Source organism: Hemicordylus capensis, chromosome 6, assembly GCF_027244095.1.
Source record: "Hemicordylus capensis ecotype Gifberg chromosome 6, rHemCap1.1.pri, whole genome shotgun sequence".
In the NCBI taxonomy this organism is placed as follows: Eukaryota; Metazoa; Chordata; class Lepidosauria; order Squamata; family Cordylidae; genus Hemicordylus; species Hemicordylus capensis.
The window spans coordinates 50,178,221-50,196,454 of NC_069662.1; the positions used below are offsets into that span (position 1 = coordinate 50,178,221).

General features: G+C 47.8%; 1 protein-coding gene across 10 annotated transcripts in view; it reads left to right on the forward strand.

Moving 5' to 3' along the window:
• UBTF (upstream binding transcription factor) overlaps window positions 1–18,234 on the forward strand; it is a 73,037-nt gene that overhangs the window by 46,205 nt on the left and 8,598 nt on the right. For all 10 annotated transcript variants that reach the window (XM_053262396.1, XM_053262403.1, XM_053262402.1 and 7 more), the window contains 5 exons: window positions 5,962–6,050; window positions 6,938–7,127; window positions 14,021–14,068; window positions 14,871–14,939; window positions 17,767–17,913. In XM_053262396.1, the coding sequence (XP_053118371.1) occupies window positions 5,962–6,050; window positions 6,938–7,127; window positions 14,021–14,068; window positions 14,871–14,939; window positions 17,767–17,913 (543 nt within the window). The remainder of the gene's footprint in view (window positions 1–5,961; window positions 6,051–6,937; window positions 7,128–14,020; window positions 14,069–14,870; window positions 14,940–17,766; window positions 17,914–18,234) is intronic.

Genomic DNA, 18,234 nt, shown 5'->3' on the forward strand with positions numbered 1-18,234 from the left:
CCTCTCCCATTGCTTTGGGCCAGGTTTCTTAATCTTGTCAGTCCCTGCTGCTGAAGGAGGGTTCTACTACCTCTGCTGCACCAGAGGCACTTCTCGTGGGTTATACTTTCTCTGCTGCTCCAGACTATGCAAATTAACTTAGAAAGCTTAAATAAGCCAGGGAAGAATAACCCTGCCCAATTCTGATAGTCCTGCATCTGCCCCAGAGACAACCTTTTCTTCCTCTCTCCTGAAAGCCTTTTCTCTTATACCTAATCCTTCTAGTTCCTTCACAGTTCTTTTTATCCTAAAGCTCACATCTCTCACCAAGGAGGAACCAGGTCCCTCTCACTACACCAAGAGGCAGAACTCCTCCAGTGGGCAGAAACACATCTGGCATCCCAGTGGGTACAGCATATGAGTGGAATTCTAAACATCAAAGTGGATTGGCTCAGCCGGACAGAAATTAACCCAGCAGAATGGAGCCTCAACCATTGGGTATTCAACCTACTCACAGCATACTTCGGATGCTCACAGGCCGACCTGTTTGCGGCACCTGGTAGTGCCAAACTTCCAAGATTCCTTGCCTGCTTCCTGTGTGAGGGAGCGGAAGCAGTAAATGCCCTGTTGACACCATGGCCACAGGAGAATGACTGGGCCACACCATGGCCCAGTCATTCTGAGGCAGAAAATGATACCTTTCCACCTGTGCCCCTAATCAGCAGAATCTTTTGCAAGGTCCAGCTGTACCAGGCGGAGGGCATCCTAGTGGCTCTTTACTGACCAAGGAGACACTGGGTTCCAGAGATCCTCCATCTCACCATAATGCGGCTGTGGTTCCTGTCAGTCTCAGCAGTGTTCCCTCTAAGGCGTGTGCATGTGTGCACACTCACACAGTTTTTGATGTCCGCTCAGTCAATTTTAGATCCTGCTCAGACTGAATCAGGAAGACCCTACTCTGAATGCACGTGCGTGCACACTGCCTTGATATTGCTGCCCAGAACAAAACTCATTCCACACATAGATGAAAAGAATTAAAGAGAACACTGCTCAACAGACCTGCAGCAAGGACCCATAGTTCACCACAATGGTTAAAGTTAGTCACCTGGAAACTGAAATAACCTCCTGAAACAGCACGGATACTCTGACAAAGTCTTGAACACGATATTGGCATCCAGGAAAGCTTCCACAAATAGGATATATCAATTCACCTGGTGAGCATTTTTGCAGTGGTGCACTAGACACCACAGACATAGGGAAATATGCAACCTCAAGGACCTCCTTGACTTCTTACAGGAGGGTTTGGACAAGGGTCTAAAAGCAAACACCCTAAAATGGCAAGCAGCAGCTCTCTCAGGCCTGCTTGCTTTGAACACCTGTCAACAGTGCCTTATTCATCTCAAAGGTTTCCTCAGAGGAGCGACACTTCTGTCACCACCTACCGTACACCATTTGCCGACATGGAATCTCCACACCATACTCCTGGCACTGCAAGGCCCCCCCCCCCATTTGAACCCTGCTCTGGCTTCTATCCTATAAACTGGCATTCCTAGTAGATGTCATCTTTGCTAGAAGAGTATCTGAGTTTCAGGCCCTGTCCATTAACAAACACTTATGTATAATCTCTCCAGACTCAGACCATTCCCTGATCTAACATTGCTGATCTCTAAGGTGCTATCAGTATTCCACAGATCTCGGAACACCATTCTGCCCTCCTTTTGCCGTAAACCTCCACATCCATCAGAGCGTGCATGACATAAGCTAGACATCAGACGATGCTTAAAAAACTACATCCAACATACTGAGCCGTGCTTCTCCTCAGACGCCTTGTTTTTGTCTTATCTCCCTCGGGATCGAGGGCCAAGACAACAGCCATGGTCCCAATACCGCTCAGACCCGATGTGGGACTATGATTATGGCTGCCCACACTTCTGTTTTTGTCCTTGGGGGTGCTGTTACAGAGATTATGAACCGGACCTGGTCAGTCACCCAGACTCTTTATCACTACCCTGAGCACTACCTCTATGAGCCACCTCTCTGTGGTCCCTATCATGGGGACTGTGAGGACTTTCCCGAGCACAGATACCACCCCTACTCAGAAGCCTACCACCCTCAATCTCTATCTCTTCAGGAAAGGGCACTACGCCCCATCCAGGACAGAAACTGCATATCGCCCACCCCGTAAGGAGATGCGACCACTCCCACCACCTGCCACAACGCACATGCTGTTGCCTGCAGAACCAGAGGACACACAGGGAGAGAAGGCTGGACTGGCTTCCCCTCCTCCAAGGACACTTAGTGCGCAAGACTCGGAGGGAGATGACACTAGCCTCCCAGAGGATGAGGCATGTACATCCTACTACCCCCGTTCTGAGGAGGCATCACGGGCATCCTCCCCAGCTGACCAAGTGCCACTGAAGTCTTCATCCCCTGCAGAAGACTACAGGATATTTGCTGACTATTTGATCCGCAAGGCGTCCTCTATGAATATCCAATTACATCAGCAAAAGAAATCTGATTTGGACCCACTGTTTGGGCTTATCCTAGCGGACACCTGAGCCTCAATTTCTCTCCCATTAAATTAGGCTCTGTTGGACATTGAAATGTCATATTGTTCTAGACCCTCCTTGCTCCCTCAAACTTTGAAACTTCTAGAGAACTTCTATAAAGTCCACACAGAGGAGGCGGCGGGACATTTTCTACAACAACACCCCACGCCTAACTCCATAGTGATTGAAACTTCCCAGGTGCGCAACAAATCCTGCGGCATCTTCCTTGCCAGCGGATAAAGAGGGGGGAAGCTTGAGTCCCTGGGCCGTAGACTCTATTCCAATGTGATCCTGCATCTCAAAATAGCTAACTACCAAGCATATAATGCAAAATAGAATCACGTTCTTTGGGAGGCCATTGTCCCATTCCTGGACCTCCTGATAAGAGAGATGCATCAAAAGTGTTCTATAAAGAATAATTTCAACTACGGAGCCCAACATTCTACGGAATGCGCTGCCAAGACCATGGCCACGTCCATTGCTGTTGCGCTCCTCAGGCTGGACTCAGGAAGCCAGATCCCGCATTGAGGACCTCCCATTTGAGGGAGAAGCCCTCTTTGGGGAAATAACCAACAAGACCTTACAAAATGTCCAGAAGCTCTGAAGTACAGCGCGTTCAATGACTTCCACTCAAGCTCCATTTGGTAACCCAAAGCAGTCTCACTGGACATGCCCCCAAGACCGCTCCCGCACCTTCCTACTCTTCCTTGGACTGCTCCTTTTGCCCCACCAGACTGGCAACCTATTGACGAAAGCATCAGTACACTAGGCTGCTGCCTCAGAAGCAGCGCCCCCCACCACCCTGGTGACTTTATGAGTCGGGACTCGTCTCTTCCCATACCTACCAGCATGGGAGAAGATCACCACCGACCATCATCTGAGTAGGATATGTGCTTGAATTCTGCGAATGGCCTCAATATTCCCTGCCATTCACCTCATCCCAAACAAGGACATTGATAGAGGAGGTGGCCTCCCTCCTGCAGAAAGACACCATTGAGGAGGTGCTGGTCACAGCAGGCCTTGGGTTTTACTCCCCTTATTTCACAGTTCCAAAGCTGGATGGTGTAGCCTGTACCATCCTCGACCTCAGAGGCCTGAATTCTTCTATCACCTACAAGCAATTTTGGATGCTAACCATTCCAGTTATCCTTCAGTTGCTTTACATGGAAGCATGGTTTACAGCTCTGGACCTCAGGGACGCATGTCAACGGCCTCCATATCAGCGGCCAGTGGACCCAGACCGAGGTGCAGCACCACATCAGTTACCTCGAACTGCTTGCCATGTATAAGGCAAGAGGGTTTTTACCCCTTCTCCAAGACCCCGTTGTCACTGTCTAAACCAACAATATCACTGCCAAGGCGTATATCAACAGGCAGGGAGATACCAGTTCTCCGACCCTCCTGTGATTGGCAATCACCCTCTGGCAGTGGTGTATAGCCCACAACGTAACAGCCATAGCTATCCATATTCGGGGCATAGCCAACACGGAAGCAGACGCCTTCAGTAGACTACAAACGGACACACATGAATGGTGCCTGGACTGGACGGTCCTCTTTTCTCAGTTTTCCAGCGGTGGGGTATGCCAGACATAGACCTCTTTGCGACCCCATGCAACGCGCACTGCCAACACTTCTGCTCCAGAGTGGGGAGGGGCCCCAGCTCCCAAGAGGACACATTTGCAATTACCTGGCACGGCAGGTTTGCCTACCTCTTCCCACCGATACCGTTACTGCCCATAGTTCTCCTATGGATTCAACAGGCACACCTAGACTGCATCCTTATCGCTCCTTGGAGGCCTCGTTGGTCGTGGTTCCCCATTCTCCTACGGCTTTCAAGGGCCGACCCATCTCCCTCTCCCTCATCTGCCGAACCTACTCACCCAGGAAGGAGGTCACATCCTGAACCCCGACTTACCCAGTCTCCGCCAAATGGCATAGAGGATACTACCTCCTTCCCGCCTGAGCTACAACATATCCTGACAGTGGCAAGGAAACCCTCAACCCATAGGTCATACTCTGCAAAATGGAAGCACTTCCAGCTCTACCTTCACAGGCAGAATAAATCAGAGCGCCCAATAGAGACAGACACTATCTGTGCATACCTGCTCGCCCTCAGATGCCAGGAACTTAAAACACCGTCCCTGAAAGTACACTTGGGGGCCATAGTGGCCCACATGCCTTTAGGGACACAATCTTGGTTCCATAACCCGATAGTGAAACAGTTCCTGAAGGGTCTCCAGCACAAATTCCCAGATGCCCTGGTCATGGCCCCGACTTGGGACCTTTCCCTCTCCTGCCTCATGGGTCCACCCTTTGAGCCACTCGCAGCCATAGACATCAGGCTCCTTTCATGGAAAGTTGTGTTCCTAACAGCAGTTACCTCCATTTGCTGAGTGAGTGAAATCAGTGCTCCGCATAGACTCTCCTTATTTGGTGTATCACAAAGATAAAGTTGTTTTATAGCCAGACATTGCCTTTTTGCCCAAAGTTGTTTCCTTGTTTCATCGTTCTCAACTGATAGTTCTGCCAACGTTTTTTCCAAACCCTACCAACTTGGTCCAGGGTGCTCGCATTCTACCTCCAAAGGACAGCCCCTTGGTGCTTCATGCCCTCTCAGTTTGTGACCTTCTTGGACCAGCATAAGGGCTACCAGATTGCCAAAACATCCCTACCATCTCCCATCAGGGCCCACTTGACCCGAGCTGTCTCTTACCTCTGCTGCTTTCAACTGTTCCGTACCGCTGGAGATTATTTGCCAGGCGGCCATTTGGTCCACTCCGCTGTCCTTTGTCCAACACTACATGATGGATGTCCACTCACGTAGATGGTCGACCTTCGGGAGAGAAGTCTTGAACTTGCTCTTCGTTTAGACACCCACCTCCAGGTAAGCCTTAGCTTGCGATGCACCCATTGGTGTAAGACACAGAAGGCCACGCAGAAGAACAAGAAGTTACTTACCTGTAACTTTGGTTCTTCCAGTGGTCATCTGTGCTCTTACACACTCTCCCTCCTCCCCTCTCTAGAGGTATTGTAGCAGACTCAGAGACTGAGGCAATGGGATAGCACGCAGGCGTATAGGGGATAGGGGGGCGAGGTTCCCGCCAACCTTAGAAGCTTGGAATGTTTTGTATTGGTCTTTTGTGCACGTGCAAAGCCCATTGGTGTAAGAGCACAGATGACCACTGGAAGAACCAAAGTTACAGGTAAGCAACCTGTTGTTCTCTGTCCTCTATTATCTCAACTTGGCTATTCAGAATTGGGTGGGGTTATGTTTCCTTGGCCTATTTAAGCTTTCTAAGTTAATTTGCATAGTCCTGCCTCTGGAGCAGCGGAGGAAGTATAACCCACAAGATGTCCTCATATCCAGCAGCAGGAAAAAACCTTCACAGGAAGTAACCAATGCTCCATTCTTTTTCCGTTTCCATTTTTGCAGCGAGAATTGAGTGAGATGAGGGCACCACCCTGTTCAACAAATGCCTCCAAGAAGATGAAATTCCAGGGTGAGCCAAAGAAACCCCCCATGTGAGTATTGGGACAGTTTGGAGAGGGGTGTGTGTGTGTAGATACAAGTTTTGGGCAGTATAGAAATGTAATAAATAAAAATACATGTACATGTTTGCAGGGGGTATCACTTAGTACTTGCAGGTAAGGCAGGAAAGAGGATTTTGAGTTGATTGTGATTCTGGATGATGGGAACTTTTATTTTATTTTCCAGTTTTTATAGACTGCCTGTCAACCAAAGTTTTCCAGGCAATTTGTAAAATAGAATTTGAAAGTGTGTGTGTGCACACACACGCACACACATTGTTGATTAACAAAAAAATAATGTGCAAGTCGTTTCAGCTTCTGCCTTCTTCAGTTGCTCTTACATTAGAAAGTCTGTGATGAAAGTCTGTGTTCAGGAGTGAGAGCTAAACTTAAGCTGATTACCACAGTGACCCCATTCATTAAGAATCAGTGCAACTCTGATCTACATAGCCCTACCTCTTCATCAGTATAACACTCTCCAGGTTCTAATTTTTGATTGTGCTAGAAAATGAAATATTGTGGCGACATTAATGTCCATAAAGAGGAAGACTAGACATCTTTTGGGATAGCTTGTATCAGTTACCTATTCTGATACAAGCAGAACTCTCCAGGTTCTCTTTCTAATTGAAAGGAGAGTCAAATTTGGTTGTATAGGATGAAGTATCTCCTAGGGGAATATCTTACAGTGCTCACACTTCTAGTCTCCCTTTTATATGCAACCAGGGCAGGCCCTGCTTAGCTAAGTGGACAAGTCATGCTTGCTACCACAAGACCAGCTCTCCTCTCATCATGCATTTCAGTCCGCAAAGCAGATTTCTTTTTCCTCTTCTTCACCTGATCACTCAAATCCTCTCTTCCTCTGGCTTATGTGTCCTCACCAGGAACGGCTATCAAAAGTTCTCTCAGGAGCTGCTTTCAAATGGTGAGCTCAACCATCTTCCTCTGAAAGAACGTATGGTAGAGATTGGGAGCCGCTGGCAACGCATCTCTCAAAACCAAAAGGACCAGTACAAGAAACTGGCTGAAGACCAGCAAAAGCAATACAAGGTGCACCTGGATATGTGGCTCAAGGTGAGCTGTTGAGGGAATGAAGGATGGGTAATAATTCTTGAAAAAGTCTAGGGTGTTATAGTGAAGGCCCTTACATCAAACCATAGTGACATTTTAATTTCTGTCACTTTAGACCAGAGACTATACACAGTGCCCAACATCCAGACTAAGAGTTGCATGTGGGGAGCGGTGGTTTTCACCAGCCCCCGCTTCCCCACATTCTCTCTGCAGCTACTTGTACCTCTCAATAATATGTCGGGGGTGGGGGGGCTTTCAAGGACATATCTCAGAGATAGATTATTGGGAGGCACAGGTGGCTGCAAAAGAAAGTGGGGACTACTGAATTCACTTCTCCCTAGTGATGTGCCCAGACCGGTCCGGAGGCCATTCTACAGGCCTCTGGACCAGTCTGGACATGGGCATTTCGAGGTTCGGATGGATTGGGGTGGGGGGTTCCTTTAAGGGCGGGAGAGGGTTTACTTACCCCTCCCGCCGCTTTCCCCCCTCCGGCGCATGTATTCTCGTTAGTAATCGGGGCGGCAGGATACCTCCCTGCCTCCCCTTTCCCCACTTGGCTGCAAAAGGCTTCAAGAAGAAAAAGGTCGCAGAGGTGTGAAGCACGTGTGCGACGTGCGCATGTACAAAAGGCTTCTTGAAGCCTTTTGCAGCCAAGCAGGGAAAGGGGCGGCAGGAAGGTATCCTGCCGCCCCGATTATTAACGAGAATACGCCCTAATAACGAGAATACGCCCTAATACACCCGGGAAAGAGGTGGGAGGGGTAAGTAAACCCTCCCCCGCCCTTAAAAGAACCCCCCACCCCAGTGCCGGACTGCAGCTCCGCGGTTCCATGCACACCCCTACTTCTCCCCTCTGTACGCAAGCAGAAGCATTCCCCACACCCAGCTCAATCAGTCAATCAACTATCTTTATTACAGTCTAAGACCAGCATAAGAACAAGACAAAGAGGATATTAAAAGGTATAATAGCATAAAGGCATATAGCAGACTGTGAAACTATAAAATTATAAAACTCTGTAGAATTTGCAGACTGCAAGATGCAAGGCCTATGACATTATGAAACTATAAAAACTGCAGCATCATTTAAAACTAGATTTTCTCGGTTGCTGCAAGCCAGGGACATCTCCATGAGTTATCTTTTTCAGGAGCTCCAAGGCAGGACAGAATTTGATTGGATAAAGAAAAGACACGCCTACCTGAGCCTGAGGGGGGATAACCCCTCCCCAGTTCTTTCTGTCCTCGGCAGCTCCAGGCAGCATTTTTCTTTCTCTCTTGCACCCTGGGCATTTTTTTCTCTCTCTTCACTTTCCTTTCCTCCAAAACTCACTCCTTTGGCCTTTTCCTAAGCTCTATACAACTGTTAAAAATCCAAAAGGCACAGGTCTTCATGGCCAATGCCACTCGAGATGCAATTCACTTCTCCGCCCAAGTTTCTGCCGCATCAGTGGTGGGCAGACGCCACCTGTGGCTCAAAAATTGGCAGGTGGACGCTACCTAAAGGATCAACCTTACTTCCGTGCCGTACGATTCCACAAAACCTTTTGGAGAATCTGCCTTAAAGGTTGTGCTGATATAATCCAAAGACAAAGCAGAAGACTATGCCATCCTCTGCTTCGAAGAAATCTGACAGGACTCGCTTTTGAAGACCCCTTCAATATCAGCAATCCAACCAGTCCTTTCGAGTTTTTGTTCCTTCAGAGGCACAGACAATAGAACCCAGAGGGGCTTCTGGAATAGGTCCCGCCACTCCATCAGAGGCTTCGGCTCCTTCAAGCACACTCCTCCTTCAAAACCAAAACAACAGCAATGACGCAAGGCCTACCTGGCATGGGGGGCATTTGTCTGTGTTTCTCCATGCCTGGGAGACCTTGACCTCAGACAATTAGGTTCTAGATGTTGTCAGGCACGGCTACAGAATAGAATTTCACTCCCAAATGCTCCAGGCCATACAACACCTGTTGGACATCAGGGCAATCGAGCTGGTTCCCACACTAGAGGAGGACAGAGGAGTTTATTCTATTCTCTTTACAGTACCAAAGAAAGATGGCACAAAAAGGGCTGTGCTGGACTTAAAACAATTAAATCAGTCCGCCGAGATAGCTTCCGCATAGAAACCCTAAGGTCAATCGCGGAGGCGCTTCACTGCCACAATCTCCTGGCATCCATCGACTTAAAGGAAGCGTACCTCCATGTCCCAATCCACCCGGACAGCACTTCGTTTCAAATACGCAGGCTGACATTTCCAATATGCGGCCCTACCCTTCGGCCTCTCTTCTGCCCCTCGCGTTTTCACAAAGGTCCTAGCTCCACTAGTGGCCTACCTCCGCTTGCAAGGGGTGCAGGTCTTTGCATATCTGGACGACGTACTTCTGCAGTCTTGCTCCTTACAGGAAGCTCAAAAGGACCTCCAGACCACGTTGTCAACTCTGGACCTCCATGGCTTCCTTGTAAACCACAAAAAGAGCCAGCTGACTCCGTCCTGCCAACTGCGCCATCTAGGAGTTGTCATAGACACGGAAGCGGCCACACTATCCCTACCACCAGACTGTGTCCTCTTTCTACAATCGGAGGTCACGCTAGTCCTGTCAACTCTGACTCCCCTCAGCACCCTAGCAAAACTCTTGGGCCTGATGGTGGCCACTATAGACTCTGTACCATGGGCCCGCTTTCATCTACGCAATCTCCAATGGTTCTTACTCCTGTATCAGAAGGCAATAGCCAAGAAATCCAAGATCATCCTGAGCTTTCCAATTCAGACCAGGTCCTTGCTTCAATGATGATTGGTAGCCAACAGTCTTCTCTGCGGCAAACCCTTCTTAGATCCACCCAGGGTCATTCTATCCACCGACGCAAGTGACTGAGGTTGGGGAGCTCATTACCTAAACAAGTCCACTCAAGGACTCTGGTCTCCCCAAGAAAGAGCACACAGCATCAACTGGAGGGAACTCCGGGCCATCCGGCTAGCCCTTCTGGCCTTCCAGTTGTCCCTTTGCTTGTCCCACCTGTTAGTAAAAACCGACAACGTAGCGGCCAAAGCACATCTCAACAAGCAGTGGGGGACTCGTTCTTGTTCTCTGCATCAAGAAGCGGTACTTCTCCTCTCCTGGGTAGAGGAGCACCTGGAGTCCATAATCGCCCATCACGTCAAGGGGGAGCTGAATGTAGTGGCGGACTGGCTTAGTCGCACGGATGTCTCCCCAGGGGAGTGGAGTCTACACCCTAGGATTTTCAATCAGTTCACGAAACACATGGGAATACCAGTACTGGACCTCTTTGCAGCCCCATCCAATGCAAAACTGACCAGCTTCATATCAAGATTCCCCTGTCCAGGCACTACAGCGGTCGACGCCATGTCAGTCCACTGGCCGGAGGGGAATCTTTACACCTTTCCTCCAACCCCCCTCTTGGCAAGAATTCTATGCAGAATCCGGCTCCTTCAGGCAGAAGTCATTCTCATAGCCCTGTTCTGGCCCCGACATCCCTGGTTTCTGCAACTGCTTCACCTAGTGGTCTCTCCCCCGTGGGAGCTTCCTCCAGCTCACAATCTGCTCTTACAAGGATCACTTCTCCATCCCAACCCAGCCTGGTTGCATCTTGCCTCCTGGAGACTGAGCGGCGGCTCCTCAGCCAAGAGGGCTTCTCTGGAGGCGTATTAAACACTGTGCTAGCATCCCGCCGGGCGTCAACAGAAAGGGTATACCAGTGCACCTGGAGAATGTTCCTGCATTGGATGGCCCGACATTCCATACCACAGGGTTCTGCCTTGCTTCAACATCTTCTCCGATTCCTTCAGGAAGGGCTGGAAAAGGGCCTATGGCCTAACACCCTAAAACGGCAGGCGGCATCATTACTACCATTGCTATCTGGCAGAACTTCCCAGATCTCTCAAACTCACTCTCACCTTTGTCGCTTCTTAAGGGGCGCCTCCCTTCTATCTCCACCAACAGTCCACAGATTCCCCAATTGGGACCTACATGTAGTTCTTTGCGCTCTTCAATCACAGCCTTTCGAACCAATTCGGACCATTCCCATTCGGATCCTCTCGTTCAGGTTGGCCTTCCTTGTGGCAGTTACCTCCGTCAGGAGAGTATCTGAACTTCGGGCTTTATCTGTAAATAAGTCCTTCTGCATTTTCCTCAAAGACACTGTCCGCCTGATTCCTGATCCCTTCATCCGTCTGAAGGTTTCGTCCCCTTTCCACTTGTCTGAGGACGTGTTTTTACCGTCTTTTTGCCCTCACCCATCCCACCCTACCAAAAAGCGGTGGCACAAGTTGGATGCGCGTCGTTGCCTGAAGGTCTACATCAAACATTCAGCCTCATTCCAAGTCTCAGACACTATGTTTGTCTCATTTCATCCTCGTTTCATAGGCTCGGCTGTGTCCTCCTCTACCATAGCAAGATGGATAAAAGCATGCAGCGCGATGTCATATGAAGCCCAGCATCTCAGACCACCTGTCTCTATTGTGGCTCACTCGACAAGAGTGACAGCAACTTCAGTGGCTTTCTCCACAAACACATCAGTTGACGTGATCTGCAGTGCTGCCATGTGGGCATCATCCTCGACATTCACGAGGCACTACAAAATCGACTAATACGCTTCTTCCTGAGCCTCCTTTGGAAGGCAAGGCAAGTGCTGCAACAAGTCCTTCCTCGACAGTAGGTCAGACCGCTCCTGCCCGTGTTGGTCAGCTGTGGTACGTCCCATGGAGATGTCCCTGGCTTTCAGCAACCAAGAACAGAGCATTGGTTTCACTTACCGTGAAGGCTTCTTCTGGTTGCTGAAGCCAGGGACATCTCGGCCCACCCAGCTACGGCGCTCTGACCTATTTTCTCCGTTGAGGGATGGGCCTTCCACGTCTCAGTGACTGGGTCACTGCTCGGTTCTATTTTTCCTGTTTTCTTGTTGTCTACTTGTTTTTTCTTCTAACTAGGGTGCATGCCTATTTGACACCTTCTTGGCCTGAAAGAACTGGGGAGGGGTTATCCCCCTCAGGCTCGGGTAGGTATGTCTTCTTTTCTTTATCCAAATTCTGTCCTGCCTTGGAGCTCCTGAAAAGGATAACCCATGGAGATGTCCCTGGCTTCAGCAACCAGAAGAAGCCTTCACAGTAAGTGAAACCAATGCTCCGATCTAACAAGTTACAAAGCTATGAAACTATACAAATTATAGTTCAGATAATAAAATGATAAAAGCACAAGATATAAAATTATACTATGACTATAAACTATAAGGAACAAGCACTAAAAAGCTGGATAGTAACAGTAAGGCTCTGATTTGGAAGCTGTAATTAAAAGTATGAGGCTATGATATGGCTGTAGTCTGACTGGGAAATCATGTCGTGCTGTAGTGGGGCTGCATAGTTGCATGCTGTGATCCCTCTGGGCAAGAACTGCTGGCTGTCAGGGCCCAGCAATTTCTGCACACTGCTGCGTAGAACCTGGCAGTGTTGTATGTGATGGCAGGTTCTTCATCTGAAAGCAGCAACTGGGTGTGAAATTGGCTTGGATGACCAGGGTACTTAAGCAGTAGTGGCAAAATGAGATTGGCACTACTGAATCTATAAAAGAGGCAGAAGAGGAAGACATGTGCTGTGGTTATTGCCCAGTGTTGCAGGGGCATAGTCTCTCCACAGTTGGGGTCTTTCTATATCTGCCTTCTAGAATGGCTGAGGGGAGGGCATGGTATCCAGCTAGGGTTGGGATGCCCTCTGGGTTAGGATATCCAGCTGTGTTGAGTATGCAGTGGGGGAGGCAGAGTATCTGAGTCTTTCTAAAATGAGGAAGTTTGGGGCCTTGCCTCGATCAGTTTGGCGTTCTACGTCCATTATCCGCTGTCTGATAGCTGTTTTTGTCTGGTCATAGCCAATAGCAAGTAGGAGATAGGGGAGAAACCCAAAGTTGACATTTTAGTCTGGAAGGCCCATTTCCAGGAGGATTGAAATTTGTCCTGTAAGGTCAAGAGGGCCAGACCTCAAGGACTGAGGGATAGTTTGAGCCAGTAGTTGAGGATGGCCATCCACTCTCTGGCCTCCACCTTCATCACACCCGTCTCCTGTCGTAGGGTGGCAGTGAAGACACAGCATGGGGACCCATCTCTTAGTTGGGATCAGTGGTGGCTGGTCACTACGGGCAGGAGGGGCTGCCCACCCCCCCATCAAACAAACAAACTAGTAAAAGATCAGATTTACCTGTAGCCAGGGAATCTTCCAGCAGGAAGCTTCCTCCAATCCCTTCTCCTCTGCCTGTAACTTCTTTTTTTGGTCTTGCTGGCTGGAACAGTTGCTACTCAGGTTGCTCCAGCAACTTGATTTTTTTGTCTGATTTCTAGGGGGCGCCTCCTAGCAGCACTCCCAAGAATAAATAAAATAATGGGTTAAAAATACACTTCCTGGTTGCTTAAGGGAGTGTGCGTGCGTGTGCGTGTGTGTGTGTGTGTGTTTACCCATCTTCCAGGGGGTGGGGGGCGGTGCCAGGAGGCGCTCCATAGGAATCAGCCTTTAAAAAAAAAAAAAAAGCAAGTTACAGGCAGGGAAGGATGGGCTAGAGAAAGCTACCTGCCCTGGCTGCTGGTAAGTGTGACCTTTTACTTGTTTGTTTGGGGGGAGGGGGGCGTGTGTGTGCAATCCTTGCTTTCCCCCTTCTTGGCATTCTCTGACCTCTCTGTTCCATATTTTAAAAATGGGAATAATAGTTGAGGGCAAAACTCAGTCACTTTGCAAAGAAAGGCAGATATAAATTCCTAATTGAAAATGATTAGTAAGTAGTAATCAAATCTGGTGGTTGTAAGAAAACATTAGATCACAGCTTTTGAGTATCTTCTCCCACTCCCCAAGTTTGAACCACCTTGTATCGCTTTTAATCTTTTGGTTTTCTTTCTCCTTGTTTTCTCTGCAGAGTTTGTCACCACAAGAAAGAGCTGTGTACAAAGAGCATACCTCCAATGTTAGTGTCTTGCAAGTATTTGGTGGGGGGAGGGGGATGCACATCTGGGAATGGCAAGGATTTTCTTTGGGGGAAATTTAGCAGTCAGTCGAGGATGGCAATACTGGAACAGAGAGAGACCAATGGTCTGTTTCTGTAGACTAGTCCTACATGTTTTGATTGTTAGAGTTACAAAGATACTAAAAACTCACTGGAACCCTAGATGTTTTTGAAATATCTTCAGGATGGTTATTTTGAGCCTGATTTTTCTCATTGTCCAGGGGCTTCCAGAGGTGGAGCAATGGCCATAACAAGAGTTTGTCCATTCAGACATTGTAGCAAACCACAGCTGTGTTTAGCTTAGAGCATTGATTCTTAAACTAAAGTACACAAGGTTCATGAGACCATGATGTAAATAATAGAAGGAAATCCTGAAGGTATATGTTGCCAGGCAGTAGGTAGGCATTGCTACATTTGTGCATACTCTGTCATTGAGACATTTGTCAGTGTGACACAGTATACAGAAGTATATTGACTGTTTAGCAACAACCTAGTCTTTAGGAGGAAAGTGAAGACTGCCCATCACCGTTTCAGAATCTCTTCAACCACATGGACTAGATTGCTAGTTTGTGTAGAAACATATTTCAAACCCTCGTTCTGTTCTCCCCTAAGGATAAAAGGTTTAGGAAAGAGGAGTTTTTGCCTCTATTAGACTCTGGCTTGCTGAAGGGAATATTACAGTTTTATATGTTGAGTCTCTCTCTCTCTCTCTCTCTCCCTCCCCCTCCCCCTCTCCCTCCTTCTATCTCTGTTATCTCAACAGAAACGCAAGAATATGGGGAAGATGCGGGGCCCAAACCCTAAGATTAAACCTTCAATACAGTCCAAATCAGTAAGCACTTTGATACTGCTTCCTCTCCCTTATTCAGCTGTTGTCCAATGGAATATTATCAAATGAGAACTTTGTTCCAAATTTTACCTAGGGTCATTTGATGCAGCCTTTTGGGCAGTGGAACTGAATAGAGCTAGGCTGACTTTTCTGGTTGGGAGGGTTACAGCATCTCAGTAGCTCTTCTTCATCTGGCACTGTCGGGAATAGTCATTCCCTTTGCCACCACAGGGAAATTGATGATATCAACTGAGCTGATTCACATAACAGTCTGTGAGATGAATTTTTAAATGGTGAAGTGGCCTTGTTAACATTCTTGCATGTATGTGGTAAGGTCACACATTGCCTTGGGAAAAGTTGAGTTTTCTACTGATAAGTTTTCAGAAAACTAACAGTATTTCAGGTGCTGATATCTGAAGTGCTCCTTTCTCTGTTGGTGGAGGAGGGTTATCTCTTCACACTTACAATGGCTGCAGGATGTATGAGGATTAGACAAAACTTTAAGAGTCCCTGTGGAGGAGATCATCCCAAATTTAGTTCTGTTCACTCTCAAGGCAGCTCACTTGGAGCTCTCATCCCCATCAACTGTCTGTGGCCTTCTTCAGAAGTGAGTGTGCGTCTTTCGGCTAGGTTGTGCAGGGATGGAGCCAGCCAACTGAATCTTGTTCTGTTATGAATATTTATATACCACTTTTCAGTGTAAAAGGTTCTCAGAGTGGCTTACCAATTATTTTTTTCTGTAGTTTCCTGTTCCAAAAGAGCTCATAATGTTGTTTAAAAATTAAAATTAAAAGACGCTAGCAACAACTACTGGAAGATGCTGTGCTAGGGTTAGATGGGGACAGTTTGCTTTCCCTCTGCTAAATGTAAGAGAATTGCTACTTTAAAACATGCCTCTTTGCTCAGTTAGCAGGATTCTAGTTGCAAAAATAAACAAAAGGATTACCACACACAGCATAACTATGCCTTCAGATTGACCTAAGAAGGGCTAGTTCAAAGCAAGTAAGTTCTAAATTGGGCAAAAAGAAGGGTGTTGTGGGCATGTTCTTTAAGGCATCTTCACCACCAGCAAACCACCCTCAGTGGACTCTCCAGAACAGTGGTGGCCGCTGGGTACCATCCCAACACTGCCAGCTGCTTCTCCCACTAACCCATGCTAGCCCTCCAGTGCAGGAAGGATCAGGATGGTACTGTACTGCCAACCCTCTTGTCTTCCACAGCTCCCACTTCTCTGGTCAGAATCTATGGCTCTACAGGCAGCACTGAGCAACTACTCCTTCATGCCACTCCAGAGCTTTCTGCTTCTGCTCGCAGTCTCTATGTTGGCATCAAAAGCCTTACTCTATACTGTGTTGCCTATCTTAGTCCCAGCTGACAATGAAGTGGAATCTTGTCTTGACAAGGATTGGGGCAGGGGGAATTGTGGATTTAGCCCTCTCCTCTTCCAATTTCATTTGGAGGACATGAGTCACAGTGCAGTTGTGCTGTGCTCAGTTTCTTGTTGGCAGTGGACCCACGACCTTGCCTACTTTAGAGCTGGCAGAATACAAAGCCATTGCTCTTTGCTAGCCCACCAGAGATCAAGGTATTCCTTGTCTTCTTTCAAGCAGGCCTGAATAAGGGACTTGACCCTAACACACTTGTGTGCCCAGCCTCAGTCCTTGGGTGCCCCGTGTACCTCCACCAACTCTGTGTGGAGCCATTCCGCAAAATCTGCATACAGTTCACAGATTCCATCTATGGAATCACCATAGTGTTCCCCAAGCACTGCATAAAGGGCCATTTGAACCTTTGAGAACACTCTTGAGTTGTCTTCTGTCTTTCACAGTTACCTTTCTCCTAGCAGACCTTTCTCCCAGTTCAGACGAGAAGAGCATCTGAACTGGGCATCCCTTACTCAAGAATAAACTTCATATTGATGCAGTGGTCCTCCTACCTGATTAATTTTCCATCCCCAAGTGAATATGCACTTTCATAGATCTCCGGACATCATCCTATCATCATTCTGTCTTCTCTCTTATCAACCTTTAGAACAAGCAGAAACTTGATGCCCACAGAACTGTCTCCCCATCAATATACAGCTGACTTCAGAAATCTGATAGTCTCTTTATTTCCTCTCACCCATACACAATGAGCATGCAGTTCAAAGTATTATCTATCTCATTCAATGCCTCAGGCTTTGATACATCCCAGAAACTGGGAGGGATCTCTTCCACAGGGACTCTTAAAGCTTTGCCTATGTATCATAAACCCTGCTTTAATTGCAAGTGGGAGGAGGCAATCCACATTACATCTGCCACCCGCAGGGGCGAGCAGGCTCACAGTGAATACCAGTGTTCCTCTCTGTTCAGAACCCCATGTGTTTTCTCTTTCATTTTGGAACTCTCCACTTTTTTTCAGGTGGATATACTTGAGGGCATTGAGAAGGGCACAATCATAAAATCCTGGAACTCTTGCATTTTGCCTTCAAGAAAACTAAGCCATGATTGTAGTAGTTAATGTGCTATAGTATATTAGGTCTTTTGCAGATTTAGTAGGGGGAAGTATTTTGCCTCTATTTTTATTCTTCTCTATACCTACAGTGTGTTCAGTTCATATAAGGTCCTGAACCTTGTCTGTGCCACCCTGATGTGCACTTTAATGCTCTGTCCACAAGCAGTATGGCAAATTTTCTGAAATAGGAATGTGGTAGAACAGTTGGTTTTTCTTCCTATTGAGCTGAATGCGCAAAGACTGGGATCAGACAAATTCTAACTGTTCAGTCATGGGCGTTTAGTGGAATCTTCACCTGTTTCTCCACAATTCTCACTCAAACCTGTCTGAACCTTAGGAATCAGAGGATGACGATGATGATGACGACGACGACGATGACGACGAAGAGGAGGACGATGAAGATGATGACAATGGTGACTCCTCTGAGGAAGGAGGGGATTCCTCAGATTCGAGCAGTGAAGAGGAGAGTGAAGATGGAGATGAGGTGAGGCCATGGTGTGTGGGTGCGCACACACTCTTTGTACTGATTGCAGTACAACCTGGGGTCCATTAGTAGTGCCCAATAATTCCAGTCTCCACCTCCCCGGCACACTGCTGTCCCCAGTCAACCATTTTCAGCAGTGGGATCTTTGAAGTTGCGTTTAGTGAACCACTTGTCATTCTACATTGGAATGTCCCAGAATTGTTTGTTTACAGGTGAGCCAAGCTAATATTTTTGAGAACACCTTTCCAAATAAATGTAGAGTAATACACTTCTACCTCTTGACTTATACGGAATACACAGCCAGGGATAATACCAGGGTCG